Source organism: Octopus bimaculoides, chromosome 26 (assembly GCF_046866305.1).
Source record: "Octopus bimaculoides isolate indiv1 chromosome 26, ASM4686630v1, whole genome shotgun sequence".
In the NCBI taxonomy this organism is placed as follows: Eukaryota; Metazoa; Mollusca; class Cephalopoda; order Octopoda; family Octopodidae; genus Octopus; species Octopus bimaculoides.
Window position 1 is genome coordinate 27,554,091 of NC_142953.1, and position 17,500 is coordinate 27,571,590.

At 34.2% G+C, this 17,500-nt stretch overlaps 1 protein-coding gene across 1 annotated transcript in view; it reads left to right on the top strand.

Moving 5' to 3' along the window:
- The window catches only part of LOC106875529 (uncharacterized), a 40,114-nt gene that overhangs the window by 19,727 nt on the left and 2,887 nt on the right, over positions 1-17,500 (top strand). Inside the window, exons 4-10 of the mRNA XM_089343032.1 lie at positions 91-215; positions 1,335-1,516; positions 5,059-5,218; positions 6,292-6,348; positions 10,490-12,014; positions 14,215-14,292; positions 16,568-16,659. Coding sequence (XP_089199158.1) covers positions 91-215; positions 1,335-1,516; positions 5,059-5,218; positions 6,292-6,348; positions 10,490-12,014; positions 14,215-14,292; positions 16,568-16,659 — 2,219 coding nt within the window. The remainder of the gene's footprint in view (positions 1-90; positions 216-1,334; positions 1,517-5,058; positions 5,219-6,291; positions 6,349-10,489; positions 12,015-14,214; positions 14,293-16,567; positions 16,660-17,500) is intronic.

A 17,500-nucleotide genomic window follows, 5' to 3' on the forward strand; every position in this document is an offset into this window, starting at 1 on the left:
TTATTATCATTATTATTGCCTTCCTATATACTTCTACTTCTCCTCCGCCGTCTCCTCTGCCTTCTTCTTCATCATCTTTTGCTTTCTCAGATGTATGTGGGGATCAGAACCATGTAGTTTCAAGAACTTTAAACAAACTTATACGGACCACGGTGTATGTTACACTTACAGCCAACTACAAGCCGGAAACAAATACCAGAAGGCACTTTCGACAGGTAGGTAATGTAATTTTAATTGATTGCAAATTAAGGAGTTTGATACAGCTCAAGGTACTAAATACGTCAACCCCACTACCTGCTTAACAATATATTCTTCATGCAGGAGGCGTACCTGGGAAATTTTCTGTTGTTTTATCTAAAGTTTACCTAATAAATTAATTGGATTGGTTTGTCAAGGTTCTTTCGTCACACACTGTCAACGTATCGGTGATGCGTTCCTCATTCAGTAGCTCTGTATTAGTTTGCACTCGTTCCTTGTTCTGCGTTCATTTCTTAAGCAGCATCAACAATATCAACATCATCAACAAACACACTCATGTGTTTGAACCCCATCAGCAAACTTTGCCCCCTTCCAAGAATTTGCATACCTTGTGCCAAAATATAAACCCAAAATTGTATTATACGTAGACAGTGAGCTGGCACAATCGTTAGCACATCGAGCAAAATGCTTAGCGGCATTTCGCCCGTCTTCACGTTCTGAGTTCAAATTCTGACGATGTCTACTGCACTTTTCATCCTTTCGGAGTCGATAAAGTAGGTACCAGTTGAGTACGTGTCGATGTAATCGACTTATCCCCGAACCAAAAATTGCTGGCCTTGTGCCAAAATTTGAAATCAGTATTTTATTACAAGTAACAATTAAAGCTGTAAGCAGGCAGAATCGTTAGACTTATGTTTAACGATTCTGCCAGCTCACAGCTGGACAAAATACTTAGCAGCATTTTATCCCGCTTCACGTTCTGAGATCAATATCCGCAGAGATCAAATTTGCCTTTCATCATTTCGGGGTCGATAAAATAAAGTACCAGTGGAACAGTGGGGTCGATGTAATCGACTAGCCTTCTCCTTCAGAATTTAAAACACTTTGCCTATGGTAGAATGGATTATTACTAACAACTATTTTGCCGAGCGCATTTATGCTCATCCGGCTTCTTAGTCAATGGCGCTCGGTCTCCTATCCGTAATGTAGTCGCATTAAACGCAGCGCAATTTTTAGATACATTTTAAAACACAATAATCGTGTCTTATACGTCGGTAAATATGGTAATCCTTCATTTACACTATTCATTTATACTCATTTTCCTTTTTTTCTCTCTGCGAATTCTTTCTCATCAGGAGCTGATCATGGTTTACGTCTAATCTTGAATGTTGAGCAATATGAATATATGCCGGGACCTAACAATGCTGCCGGTATCAAAATATTGATGCACAACGAAGACGAGTTTCCCAAAGTCCATGAACTTGGTTTGGCAATCCCGACCGGATCGCATGCGTTTGTAGGCTTGAAGCTGGTTTCCGTAAGTCCAGTAATTTGCATTGCAAATATTTATTCGTTTATTCCTTTACTTGTAAAGAATAAAAAGTTTAGAATGGTATAACAATGCACTATAAAACAAAAAATGGACTATATACCTGTTGTAATTTGGTTATCTATAGTCCGATGATATTTCGGAATTACAATTCCTTCTTCAGATCTTCTTAGCTGGAGTCTCTGCTATAAACAGAGTATTCTGTCTGTCTGTCTGTCTGTCTGTCTGTCTGTCTGTCTGACTGTCTGTATGGCGGTCTGTCTATTTGTGTGTCTGTCTGACTGTATGTATGTCTCAATATCTCTCTCTCTCTCTCTCTCTCTCTCTCTCTCTCTCTATCTATCTATCAATCAATCAATCAAAGTATTCCTTTACTTGTTTCAATCATTACACTGTGGTCAAGCTGGGACACTGCTTTCAAGAATTTTAGTCGAATGAATCGACCCCGGTACTGTTTTTTTTTTCAACAGTTTTTAAGCCTAGTACTTATTCTACCGGTCCTTTTTTGCCGAACTGCTAAGTTACGGAGAAGTAAACACATCGACACCGATTGTCAAGTGGTGTGGGGGGACAAACACAGACATATATACGTATATATATATATATATATATATATATATATATATATATATATATATACACGATAGGCTTCTTTCAATTTCCGTATATACCAAATCCACTCACAAAGCTTTGGTCGACCTGAAGACATTTGCCTAAGGCACCACAAAGTGAGACTGAACCCGCAAACAGTGAGACTGAAACCGCCACTCTTGCGCATTCTGTAATTTAATTTCAATTTAATCAGATTTTTTTTTATTTCATTCTGTTCTGTTCTATTTTATGCTTCTCTATTGGTTTCCATATTATTCTATTTTATTTCTATTTTATTTTTATTGCCGTGGCACTCGGTTACGACGACGAGGGTTCCAGTTGATCCGATCAACGGAACAGCCTGCTCATGGAATTAACGTGTAAGTGGCTGAGCACTCCACAGACACGTGTACCCTTAACGTAGTTCTCTGGGAGATTCAGCTTGACTCAGAGTGTGACAAGGCTGGCCCTTTGAAATACAGGTACAACAGAAACAAGAAGAAAGAGTGAGAAAAAATTGTGGTGAAAGAGTATTGCAGGGTTCACCACCACGCCCTGCCAGAGCCTCGTGGAGCTTTAGATGTTTTCGTTCAAAAAACTCTCACAACGCCCGGTCTGGGAAATGAAATCGCGATCCTATTTTTTATTGTATTCCGGGAGTGTCATTATGATAATAGTAAGCATACAAATTGGTTTTATTTTCTTTTTCTTATTATTATGAGTCATTTGATTAAGCAATTAAGTACTTAAGTAATCGATGGCTGGATTAATCATTTGGACGATCAATAAATCAATCATCCAATCAGCTAGATTTCTCAAAAGTTCTTTTGTCGCCATTTGCAAACTCATTAGTGACTTGCCTTATCTATCTATCTATCTATCTATCTATCTATCTATCTATCTATCTATCTATCTATCTATCTATCTACCTACCTATCTACCTATCTACCTATCTATCTATCTATCTATCTATCTATCTATCTATCTATCTACCTACCTATCTACCTATCTACCTATCTATCTATCTATCTATCTATCTACCTACCTATCTACCTATCTACCTATCTATCTATCTATCTATCTATCTATCTATCTATCTATCTATCTATCTATCTATCTATCTATCTACCTATCTATCTATCTATCTATCTACCTATCTATCTACCAATCTATCTATCTATCTATCTATCTACCTATCTAGACCATGATTCTATAAAATGTTTTAAAATTTTGTAAACAGAGAGTTACTCACGTTTCTTGCTTAAATAAAAGAAATTTTATTTAACAAACTGTGACGCTAAAGACCGAGGTTACCGTGGTCTTTTCGTAGGTTTTTCTTTCCACGGATAACCTCCCCATTTATTGGGAATTTTTTGTATTATTTCGTATTTTTTGTAAATACCCCAAACGTTTTGCGATGTTTTTTTTTTTCATCGTTGTCCCCACTTTTGTTTTTTTTCTGCTTTGTTTTCGCCCCCCTCGAAAAGAAAAACTCTACATTTGTATTTTGTCCCCTCTGTGTTGAGCCCTGTGTGGCTAATAAAGAAACCTATCTATCTATCTACCTATCTATCTATCTATCTATCTATCTATCTATCTATCTATCTATCTATCTATCTACCTATCTATCTACCTATCTATCTATCTATCTATCTATCTATCTATATAGGTTAGTAGAGTTAGAGATTGGAATAACCGTCTAAAGGATAAAGGTATCCGTTATACTCCCGCTATAATTACTTATGTTAACCCTGGACATACATATGAAAGCGTATTATGCTCATAGGTTACAGTTAATAACAAAAATAAACATAAGTTTATCAGGAATCAAATTTAAAGTAAACAGAAAATGGAGAAGTATTGATGAACAACAATTGACTTACATATATAATTATTTTTTAATTAAAGGCTATTAAAAATAGACTTTATCCCATCTAACAGCTGTTTCTGTTTCTAATGTTATATGGTATTACTACTGAAAATTCTAAAAATAATATTTATCACATTTGGTAATGCATCCGATCTGGAACATGGAGCTTCACAAGAGTGAAGAAAATATATATATAAAAATAAAAGAAAAGAAAAGAAGAAGAGCCTCGAGAGGAATATGAAAGGCTTAATGTATTTAAATCATACCATTTTGCTTATGTGTCGCTTTAGGGCATTCCAAATCGGGTGTATTACTAAATATGATAAATATTATTTTTAGAATTTTCAATGGCAATAACATATAACATCGGAAGCAGAAACAGCTGTTAGATGGGATACGATCTATTTGTATTGAATTAAAAAATAATAATTGGTGTAAGTCAATTGTTATTGATCAATATTTCTCCATTTTCTGCGTACTTTATATGCATATATATATATATATGTTTATATTTATATAAAGGGCATTATTTCCCTTATGAATTTTTTTACACACTAGCTTTTTGATAAAATTCTTGTAAAAGAGTTTTATCCCTTTTTGAATTTATTTATCATATATATATATATATATATATATATATATATATATATATATATATATATATATATATATATATATATATATATATATATATATATATATATATATATATATATATATATATATATATATCACTCAAAATTTGGTTGCCTCTTTAAAGTCGGAATGTATTCGTTATCGGAAAGATCGGTAAAGAAAATGTAATGAAGACAAAAGAAGTGACAGTATATTTAATGATTAATACTGATAAAAAAAGGTAGGATAGCTGAATCCCAAACTGAAATTAACTAAAATTAATCTAAGCCAAATGTAAGCAAGTAGGATGTTAGGGGTTCTGATGTTTGACAACCAGGGAGACAACTCAAATTATGCTTTAATATCATTAAACCTTCTTTGTGAAACCACACATCTTAATAATACGGCTAATTACTTTATGTTTTTATCTTTTCTCTCTTTTTTCTCTCATCAGTTGAGCGATCTCCCTAAACCAAGAGGACATTGTAGTACACAAGATTTAAAATATTTCTCAGCATACACCCCACAAAATTGTGAAATAGACTGTTTCATGGAGAGATTGAATGCAAAATGCAAATGCAGGCTTTTTTACATGCCTCATAAAAACGGTAGACTAACACATATTTCAATCTATCTTATATAATGTATTTGGTATATAATGTACAATGTAAATAATGTATAATTATATAATACATTTTATTGTTAGTCGTTGTATAGAATAAGGAGAAACACTGGGTCAATTAATGTGTTGGGTGAGAAGGATGCGGTGCTATTGTCGTGTGGGTGATTTATTTTCGAAAGTATCAAGTTTATTTATTTTTCGTTCTTTCGCCGAAATATAATCGAGGACATATATATATATATATATATATATATATATATATATATATATATATATATATATATACATATGCATGTATGTATGTATGTATGTATGTATGCCTGTGTGTGTGTATGTATGTATTTATGTATGTATATACGTGCATACATAGATGCATATATATATATATATATATATATATATATATATATATATATATATATATATACCTGCATGTATGGATGTATGTATATACATACTCATTCAGAAGTATTTTCATAGGGCATTACATATATATGTGTGTATGTGTGAGTGTTTGTGTGTGTGAGAAAGAAAGAGAGAGAGAGAGAGAGAGAGGGAGAGGGAGAGAGAGAGAGATAGAAAGAGAGAGAGAGAGAGAGAGAGAGAGAGAGGGGAGAGAGAGAGAGAGAGATGTCTAGTGGTTGGAGTGTTGCTTGCAAGATTGTGATTTAAATTTATCGTTTTTATGTCGGTTATAGCTTCTGGGGTGAAGTAGACCATTGCATTTGTGAAGGCCACCTCAGACATAGGGTAAGTTATTACTGTGTGGCGTGTGGGCAAGTACGTTTTGCCATACCCTTCGCTTGACCCAAACAATCTGAGGTACAATCTATCACATCAATACTATCTGAAGATTATGTCAAGCTTATACATGTCTATAGTGTACTCAGCCACTTTTACAGAAATTCTATGAGAACGCACATAGTTCTATTGATCGAACAAATTCTAGTCGACGTCAAAATCGATTGGGGTCCATTTCTTTACAGTTCATCTTATGAAATCAATATTATATTCAGTAGAAATTATTTTCTATAATTATTTATCTATTTTATTTTATTTGATAAGATTACCCGCCTGTCTGTACTCTACAACAACATCAAGATTGTTATTTACCGAGAAAAGGTGAGTATATTTACGATGGATGTAGCAGATGTCCGAATATATAATATATGATATATATTTATATAACATGTATAAAATATATAGTATATATATAATATACATACATATATATGTGCGTGTGTGCATATATGTATATGTATGTATAGTCGAAATTAAAGAAGGAAAATGCACACACTTTACATAGTTTTAATGTAATTTTTGATATATCTTATATTGCGTTTGATGACCGGTTTCACTGTCCTAATCATGACATTGAAATTTATCTAAATAGGTATTTTCTTAAGAAAATTTTTTTGTCCATGTTGTGCGTGGAGTTTATGAATGAATGATTCAACAAGTAGAAAACATCTAAGGGGAGGTAATTAGTTATCGTTATTATTGTGGAGAGGGGAGATAATTGTTCATCTTTCGGTGGGGGTGGGGAAATATAAATATATATACACAATAATTCGAAAGCTAGAGTAGTGGGAGAAATATGTACAGTGATGGCTATGTAATCGTTTAATTAAAATATGTTTAGAGATCAAAGTTGGTTATGCGCGCATTTTTAGAAGTGTTCTGTATTTTTCGATGAGTAAATTTTCTCTATTTTAAGATTCTGGCAAAGAAATTGTGTCTTGCTTTTTGTAGAAGGGGAAGACTGTGAAATTGGGTTTGATGTTATCTGCACGTCTCTCTCTGTGTTCACTTAAAGGAATCTGTCTGTATTGCGGGAAACGGATCTGCTCTTTATGTAGAGTGGTTCTCCGTCTCAATGTCATACCCGTTTGTCATACATGGTGATTATCACAATCCGAGCAGGTTATTACATAAATTAGATTCTCAGACGCGCACGTGAAGCATAATAATATATGCGTTGTAAATTAAGAGATAAAAGTAGCCAGATTCTGGGTTAACCTATACCTATAGAATCCCCATATACTTTATTATTTAATCCTGATTTATCATTAACTTCTTTATTTATCCTCGGTTGTTTTTAATTTTATTTTTATTTTTCATTTTTATTTATTTATTTTACATTTCATTTTATATTATATTTTAATTAGAACTGCAATGTGGCACATTAATAACATATTAAGCTGATTCCTAATTCCCCGCTTAAATACACAAATATATTATCATTTTCCAGATATGCTCCCGTTAAAATTTGTTCCGACTTTGATGTCTTTATATATATATTTTCCCTACATCCCTGCTATACATGAATGCATTTTATGTAATTCATTGTCATTTATTTTATTTCATTTTATTTTCAATCTATTTATATGTAAGTATTTCCTTTTACATAATGTATATTTTCTTAATAATTCCTTTATCTCCTGAAACCTATTTCATAGCATATTTATTCCGGTTTCTCTAACGGAACGCTGTATGCCTGAAAATTAAAATTTTCTTCTATCCAATAGTTTAATATTATTGTTTTTGTGTTTTTTTTACCTCAAAGGCGTGAAATAAATTTTTTTAAGAGATGAAAGGATATATTATGTATTTTGATATTTTCTCTTTCCATCTTAGTCTAGACTTGATATTTATTTGTTTATTTAAATTAAATTTTATTTCATTATTATAAACATAAACAATAAATTATTATTATTATTATTATTATTATTATTATTATTATTATTATTATTATTATTATTATTATTATTATTATTATTATTATTATTATTATTATTATTATTATTTTATGTTTAACTTTTGCTTTGCAAAATGGATCCAAGTCTCACCCAGAGACCTCAAGAGACAACAAGTTAGAAGTTCATGTAGGTGTTATGCCTAGGGTACCATATATTTCGATTTGTACATAGTGTTGTTCTAGAGAATGTTTAAGAAATCATAAGAAAATTATGTGTTTGTTTTAAAATTCGAGGTCACATAGACAGTATTTTACGTAGGATATGGGCAGTTCTCATGAGCACTATCTTTTGAACTTTAGCCATTTTTGGGTTTCCTGGTATCTGAGCTAGGTAGTAATCAGCCCGTTTCGCTGTCATTCCCAGGGCACCTATGACAATAGGTATTGTTTTAGTCTTCAGGTTCTACATTTTGCTAATTTCTATTTCAAGATCTTTATATTTGCTCAGTTTTTGGTAGGTCTTGACAGATACGTTTATATCGATTGGGACAGTCATATCAATGAGGAGGCATGATTTTTGTCTGAAGTCTTTCAGTATGATGTCTGGCCTATTTGCATCTATCTTTCTGTCAGTTTGAATGGTGAAGTTCCAGAGGAGTGCGATGTGATCATTTTCAAGTACTGGGGGGTGGTTTGTGTTCCCTCCAGTTTTTATCATGGGGCAAGTCCAGGTTTTTGCATATTACCCAGTGAATATATTGTGCAGCTCTATCATGCCTGTTGAGATACTCTGTAGGCGCAAGCAGACTGCACATGGAGACAACATGATCGATGGTCTCATTTTGTTGTTGGCATATACGACATAATGAGGAGCTGCCGTTCTTTAATATGTTGGCCTGGTAGTTTTTTGTAGGTAGGCATTGATCTTGGGTTGCTATGATAAACCCCTCTGTTTCTGATTTCAAGCCAGAGGCCATTAGCCATTGATGGGTAAGGGCTTATTATTATTATTATTATTATTATTATTATTATTATTATTATTATTATTATTATTATTATTATTATTATTATTATTATTTATCCCTTTCTGATAAATTCCGTTAATATATAATTGCTATTGTCTGGTTCTACTTGACTTAAATTTTATAACTTTAAATTTTTTGTATTGCAGTATTATAGACAAGTATGATATTATATAGCATTATTATATATTTAGATATACATGAGTTTTCTTCTTCTTTTTCTTTTCCTTTTTCTTTTTCTCCTTCCCAGTACCCTATGGTATTATATTATCCTCTTTCCTTTATTCAAGACAGAAAATATACACCTTCTCCCCTATGTTGGATTGAGACCTTCTATAACCGGCTCTTTTTGTATATATACTATCCGTTAACGGTTTATAGCACGTATTTCTAATCGGTATATCTTTACTACCTCTTATAATAATTTTAATTTTATAAATTAATTATGTAAAGATTACTGAATCGAAACAGCTGTCAGAGATGTTGTCATATTTTATAATTAATAAATAATATTTTATTAATTACTTCTCCATTTTCTCCTTATGCTCTAAATATATAAATATATGAACCACGATTTATATGGTTACCTTATAGCTGAATATTCCATAGATTGGTAACTAACCAGTATTTTCATTGGATTGAATTTATTATCCCTTAATGAGGATAATAATAACCTTTACTTGATCATATATATATATATATATATATATATATATATATATATATATGTGTGTGTGTGTGTGTGTGTGTGTGTGTGTGTGTGTGTGTGTGTGTGTGTGTGTGTGTGTCTGTCTGTGTGTGTGTGTGTGTGTGTGTGTGTGTGTGTGTATATATATATAGGTAGAATTCACAAGAAATAAAACAGACGAAGACAGGTGGTGTTGATAACAAATAGATGCATTAGTATAACGCTCGGGAATTGAGAAAATCTTTAACGTTTCGAACCTACGCTCTTCCACAGAAAGGGACACGGAAAGAAACAAGGAGAGAAAAAAATGTGTGTAGTGGTCAGCGATCTATCATGGTTAAATATATATATATGTATATTGCTTAACCATTTTCTAACCTTTACTTGATCATATATGTATATATATATATATATATATATATATATATATATATATATATATATATATATATATATTGCTTAACCATTTTCTCACACCGTCTCCGATGAAGGGATATGTAAAATATCCCGGAAACAGCTGTAAGCCTTTCTATTTATAAATGTTCTAAAATGTTTCACACCCTTGAATTTTTATCTCATTCTGAAATCTTTTATATACACATATATATATATGTATATGTATGTATGTATATAAACTCCAGGGAGTAACATGTCCGAAGCTATGTGCAGCCACTCTGGATTCAGGGCGCAAAAAGAAGAGCGAATAAGTATATAATCCATAATTATATAATAAGTATATAATCCATATAATCCGCAAAATATATTCAGACAAATAGTTGTGAATTAAATGTTTGTAAACGTCACAGACTCTTACTTTTAGTTAGTTTTTGTTAATTTTTGTTTTGTGTTTTGTAGCACAAATATTGGAGTTTGTACGCAAAACATGCATTTGTCCAGTTCCATGTAAATCGTTATTGTTTGAGCCAACCGTTTCTTACGCCACGACATCGACTTACGCCGCTAAATCCCTGTTGTCTCGAATCCTGGATAGTGGTGTCCAAGAAAAATTGATTCAAGCCAAAGAAGTCTCTAATCGCATGCAACTCAAAGTCTTCAACAGAACGCGGGATTTGTTAATCAACCTTGAAAACAGTTTTCATCCAGTTAAAGCTTTCTTCGATGACGATCTCTCCTATTGTATCAACAAACAAATTGAAATCATTAACAATTTGTATAACACCACCAAAGAACAATGGGCACTAAAACAGTATCTGAATAAATACCAGATATACGTGACCGATAAAAGTTTCATTAGTTTAAAAGAAACTATAGAAGACAGGACAATGAAATATACATGCTTCGATTTTATCAGTTTCATTTTTCGAATGGAAGAACAGATTAGAAGTCTCGTTGACCCAGAAATTATTACAAAAAACCTTACTGATATGATCTACTTTCTAATTAATAGGGATTATAAGGAATACATGAATAAAAATGTGAAAGCTCTTCAAAACTACACTCAATTATTGGGAGCTATTGTGAATGGAAAACTAATTTTCAGTTATCGATATTTGGATGAGCCCTGGTGGCATAACAGATATATTGTACCGCGACACCTTTTGAACAGGTCATTCACTCATTCCATTTACTCACGAACGTATTGCGACTCGGTTTCAAAATATATCAATAAAATTATGGAATTTATCGAAGAATACATGAAATTAGCGAACGACACTTACCAAACGGGTAAATTGAATACGAGTAGGTTAGACTTTATATCTTTCAAATATAGTCAGGCCTGCAAGAACTACAACTTCGCTAAAAGCGCATTCTATTATTACTGTGTCGATTGGACTTTAGAAGAGGTGAAGAAGAAAGAAGGAGACTTTCAAATGCTTTGGAATGATTACGAAAATGTGGCTAACGATATAATACTTGATCTAAACAACATCAACTCCTTACTTTCTTCTCTTCAGGCGAACATAATCGCAGACTTGGATGCCGGTATTAAGTTAGCAAACGATTACTTAAACGATACGGCCTCCGAGAAACGATTAGCCTCCACGTTGGGTTCACAGAAAACTTATGAAGATGTGAACAACTTAAAGGCCTTCTTTAGCGAAGTTCGATCCCGAGGGACATTGCTCTTTGATAACTGGAAAAAATTGTCGCAAGCATCCGTTGCCATTTGGAAGTCTATTTTCATGGATGAAGATTGCTTTGAATATTACGAATTTGCTAATATAACGCAGTTTCAGGAAAATCCTGACGAAAGGATAACCGAAATAGAGCGAACTCACGAGAACTTCCGGAATGTGTACGACTTCCGTCATCTCATTGGAAACAAGGATCGAGATTTATTTCAAGACCTGGAAAATATTCTTCAAGTTATGAATACTTATAAAGAATCTTTGAAAATCGATGACAATTTTCTGAGGTAAGGCCAAAATTGTAGTTTTGTAATACAATATTCCATTTTTGTTGTAGAGATGCCTAGGTGTAGACATGACTGTGTAGTAAGCAACAACATAGTTCCAGGTTCAATTACATTACGTGACACCTTGTGCATGTGTCTTCTACTATAGGCTTGGGCCGGCTAAAGCCTTGTTAGACGGAAATGAAAGAAGCCTGTTGCATGTGTGTGTGTGTGTGTGTGTGTGTGTGTGTGTGTGTGTGTGTGTGTGTGTGTATGTATATATCTTCTTTTATTTTTTCACTTGTTTCAGTCATTTGACTGCGGCCATATACGAGCCCCACCTTTAGTCGAACAAATCGATGCCATGACTTTGTAAGCTTAGTATATATATATATATATATATATATATATATATATATATATATGGGAGAATTTACGAAAAAAACAACAGACGAAGACAGGTGGTGTAAACAACAAATGGATGTATTAGTTAAACGCTCGGGGATAGAGAAAGTCTTTGACGTTTCGAGCTACGCTCTTCAACAGAAAGGAACACAAAGAAATAAGAAGAGAAACAAGGAGAAAAAATATAAATGTAGTGGTCAGCGATCTATCATCGCGAATGCCGGACAGAAGGTTCACACAGGAGAGCTAAGAAAAAGGGGAAATAACAAAGGGGAAAGAAGTGGTGAACCCAAGACGAGCAGCTGTGTGTGTGTGAGAGAATGCTGGTGATCTTAACGTATGTATGTGTGTATGTGGGTGTGAAAAAGTGGGGATGGGAGTTGGTCAGTGCTAGTGTGTGCGAAGTGATGTGTTGTGTGATGTGGTGTAGCGTGGTGTGATGTGAGAGTGTTGGGAAATGGGAGGTGGGGATACACACACATATATATATATATAATTATACACACACACACACACACACACACACACACACACACACACACATATATATATATATATATATATACATACATATATATATGGGCAACACACAAACACGTACACCTTTTCCATGTATGTTTTCTGTAAGCCCTTGCCCCTGCCCCTGCCCCTGCCCCTGCCCCTGCCCCTGCCCCCTACCCTAGTAATACCATCAATTGAGGAAAATTTGGCACCCGGACGTAAGTTTTGTGAGAGGAATAGAGAGGCCCATCTTCTCCCGAAGAGATGTGAGAGTTAGATCTCTCATTTCGAAAACATGAGCAGTTTCGAAACAGTGTTTCAAAATAATAGCTGATCGTTTGCGTTTGTACAGTCAACACTTAGGATTATTGCTCTGGTAACTTCTACTCTCTCCCATGTTCACGCACGACCAGCTATATGTCGCTATGAGTAGAGCAACGGATTCAGCTAATTTGGAAATTAGTTGTAGAGAAACGGAGAATATCGTTTATATTGTGTATATGTATATATATATATATATATATATATATATATATATATATATATATATATATATATATATATATATAAATAAATACAAATGATATATAAGCATATACATGTATACATACATATATGTACATACCTACATCTACATGTATATGTAGATGCATATTCGGGTACAGGACGTTAAACAAATGAACGGGAGCATAAAAACAAAACGGACTTTGTTTACAGACAACAGAACGAACACATAGGAAAACAAACAAGCCACTTGGAATTAATCCTTCATCTGCTGCCTCTATTCTAAAACCAGGCGTTTCGAAGATAAGGCAGGACGCACTCTTAGAATAGTTTCTTCCTGATTAGTGGATTAACCCACTAAACAGAGGAATTCAATGTAGCAAACAAGCCAAGACAGGAAAAATTGGACAGTGAAAACAATATTAAAAAGCCGTACGTATATATACGGACAACACACACACACACACACACACACACACACACACACACACACGTACGTACACCTATTGCATACATGTTTTTTGTACGTATACATGTTCGTGTGTGTGTGACTGAAGCTATACATACATACATAACAACCCCTGTCTATATCTTTTTGTCTGTCATTCACTCAATAAAAAGACGAAATTTTAAAAAATTTGTTAGCTCCCTCCCTCTCTCTCTCTCTCTCTCTCTCTCTCTCTCTCTCTCTCTCTCTCTCTCTCTCTCTCTCTCTCTCTCTCTCTCTCTCTCTCTCTCTCTCTTCACACCGTCGCTAGATGGGGACTTAACTCATGTTTGCAAATGATTTCTCCGACTTGAAAATTGTTAGAAGTTATGGTTCAAAATTATTTTTACCGCTATTCGCTGGTGCTTCGCGGGAAAGTAATTTGACAAAAATACAGCTTGGGTCGTAACGAATGTCCTCCTAAAATTTGAGTGACATGCGTGCTAATTTGTGGATGTGCATAAATTAGATTCACGTACACACACACACACACACACACACACACACACACACACATATATATATATATATATATATATATATATATATATATATGTGTGTGTGTGTGTGTGCGTGTGTGAGTGTGTGTGTATGTAGGTATATATATATATATATTTATATATATATATATAGTAGAAAAAAGTTATAAAAACAAAATAGAAACTACACGTGGAAATGTAAGGGGAAAGAAAGCAGAATAATAAGTGAAAATGCACAATGGAAATCAAAAAAAGTAAAGGCTTTTTATGAAAAGTAACGATAGATATATACAATTAGATGAACTGAGGTAGGAATAAAGGTAATAGAAGTCATTATTGTGAGTTGTTAAAGAGATTCAAAAACATACCTGTTTCGTAATGTTACTAATCATTGCTTCGAATGCACACCGAATGTTGCCCATATATATATATATATATATATATATATATATATATATATATATATATATATATATATATATATATATATATATATATATATATATATATATATATGTATATATATATATATATATATATATATATATATGTATATATATATATATATATATATATAATACACAAATAAGTTGTCATGTTAACTCGCTGGAGATTTGATCTAAAATGCGAGGAACGCACAGAGCGAGAGAAACAAATAGTTCACGGTATGCAACTTCAATATGGGAAGAATTTACAATCTTCGACACCAATGACCCACAATTGTTCTTGAAAGTTGGTTTTATACCTTCTACAGATTGCTCGAATCTTACAAACTCCCTACACCTGAATCCTTGGATCTTACCATTACATATTACAGATATATATATATATATATATATATATATATATATATATATATATATAAAGTGTAGTATATTGCCACTTAAGTGTGGCTGACCCCTAGGGGTGGATGTTACTGTTGCTTTTAGCCCCAGGAGGACATCTCCTCCAGCTGGCTTATCGACACACGACTGTGTCCTGTTTGCCAGTCGTGTGTCGATAAACCAGCTGGAGGAGATGTCCTCCCTGGGGCTAAAAGCAACAGTAACATCCACCCCTAGGGGTCAGCCACACTTAAGTGGCAATATACTACACTTTATCGTGCAGTTACTGTTAATACTTCATTTAGAGAATTAACATTGCTTATATATATATATATATATATATATATATATATATATATATGATGGCCGTCCACTCGTGACCGAAGAAGACCATTGCTGACCTTCAGGAACATTGTGCGCTCTAGGACTAACTTACTAACTTATATTTTGCATTTGCGGCTCGGTTGGTGGCTAATGAGCCCTGCTCTTGACAAGCATACACGACTGCAAACTTTGCACACCAAGCTTTCCCCATTCACAATACGAGCCGTGCGCTTTCGTGCAGCTCGCTTAAGTTCTTCATGCCGGATACGTGCTTTCTCAAAAGTGTCGATCCCCTCCTTAACCTGCTTTCTCCATCTGTGGCGATGACAGGCATTGTTCTCCCAGTCAGTGTCCTGCATATCACACGCCGCACATAATTCGCTTTACTTGAATTATTTTGGAAACTTTGGCCCTGCCCCTTCCTTTGTCAAATACAGGGTTTGGACAAAATAATGGTAACACCTTAGAATTTCAAACAAATTTATTTTAATATGGGGTGGGACCGCATTTGGCAGTAATTACAGCATGAATTCTACGAGGTATGGGCTCGTACAAAGTTTGAATTGTTTCCAAAGATACAGCATGTTGCTCAAATTTTAGGAGTACTAATTCCTTCCAGTCTCTTCCGTCTCGTGTCTGGTCCCAGCATGGCATAGCAAGGCAAACAAAAGTTGCTGTGTACCGTGCATGTGTACTGACATCGCTCCTCTATTCATGTGAGACATGTACTCTGTACAAACGTCAGGTAAGGGTCCTTGAACGCTTTCATGAGAGATGTCTCAGACACATTCTCAATGTTGGCTGGACCTCAAAAATTCCAGACACACGGGTCCTGAGGACAGCTGATATCTTGAGTATTGAGTCAATGGTGCACAAGCAACAGTTACGTTGGACTCGACACCTTATTAGAATGAAGGATAGCAGGATTCCTAAGCAGATGCTATATGGAGAACTTGTGAATGGAAGGAGACTCCGGGAGAAATCAAGGCTGCGATATATATATACGCGCGCGCGCGTGTGAAGCAAATAACTTTTAAGCTTTTTATATTGCAGAAAAAACATTTTAGAGCTGGCTGTGTTTTACCGCCAACTAAGCTACGAAGAAATGAGACACCAAATTGCTTACAATTTCTTTTCACTTCTCTGTAAGTAGTTCATTACGTACCTCCTTTTTCTATCTATCTATCTATCTATCTATCTATCTATCTATCTATCTATCTATCTATCTATCTCTCTCTCTATCTATCTATCTATCTATCTATATTTCTTTCGTTCTGTACGTATGTGTGTGTATGTATCAGTGGCAGATCTACCATAAAACTAATGAAGCTTCCGGGCTCCTAATTCCGGAGGAGCCCATCTGAAGAAACTTAATTTTTTCATTCTGTCAATTATTTTGCTTCTGTATTTTGCCATGCGGATTGCAGTTACCAGTGTTAGTGGACACCATATCATATCCTGCACAGAGTTTAGAACGCAGTGTCTAGCCAGGAGTTGTTCACCTGCTGTTTCTGCCGGTTAAAAGTAAAGACGACTCGCAGATAATTCGCTTTACTTGAATTATTTTGGAAACTTTGGCCCTGCCCCTTCCTTTGTCAAATACAGGGTTTGGACAAAATAATGGTAACATCTTAAAATTTCAAACAAATTAATTTTAATATGGGTTGGGACCGTCTTTGGCAGTAATTACAGCTTGAATTCTACGAGGTATGGGCTCGTACAAAGTTTAAATTGTTTCCAAAGAAATTTTTGTCCATTCTTGAGCTAAAACAGTCTCCAGATTTTGTAGTGATGATGGCACCATAGATGTTGAATAATATTGAGATCTAATGACTGTGGTGGCCAGATAAGATGTTTAACTTCACTAGAATGTTCCTCGTGCCATCCAGTAACAACTTTAGCCGCAACTAAAGGATTAATTTGATAAGATAAAATGCTTAAACACTCTTGACTATTAATTCTGCCATGAAGGGAAACCATTGGGCC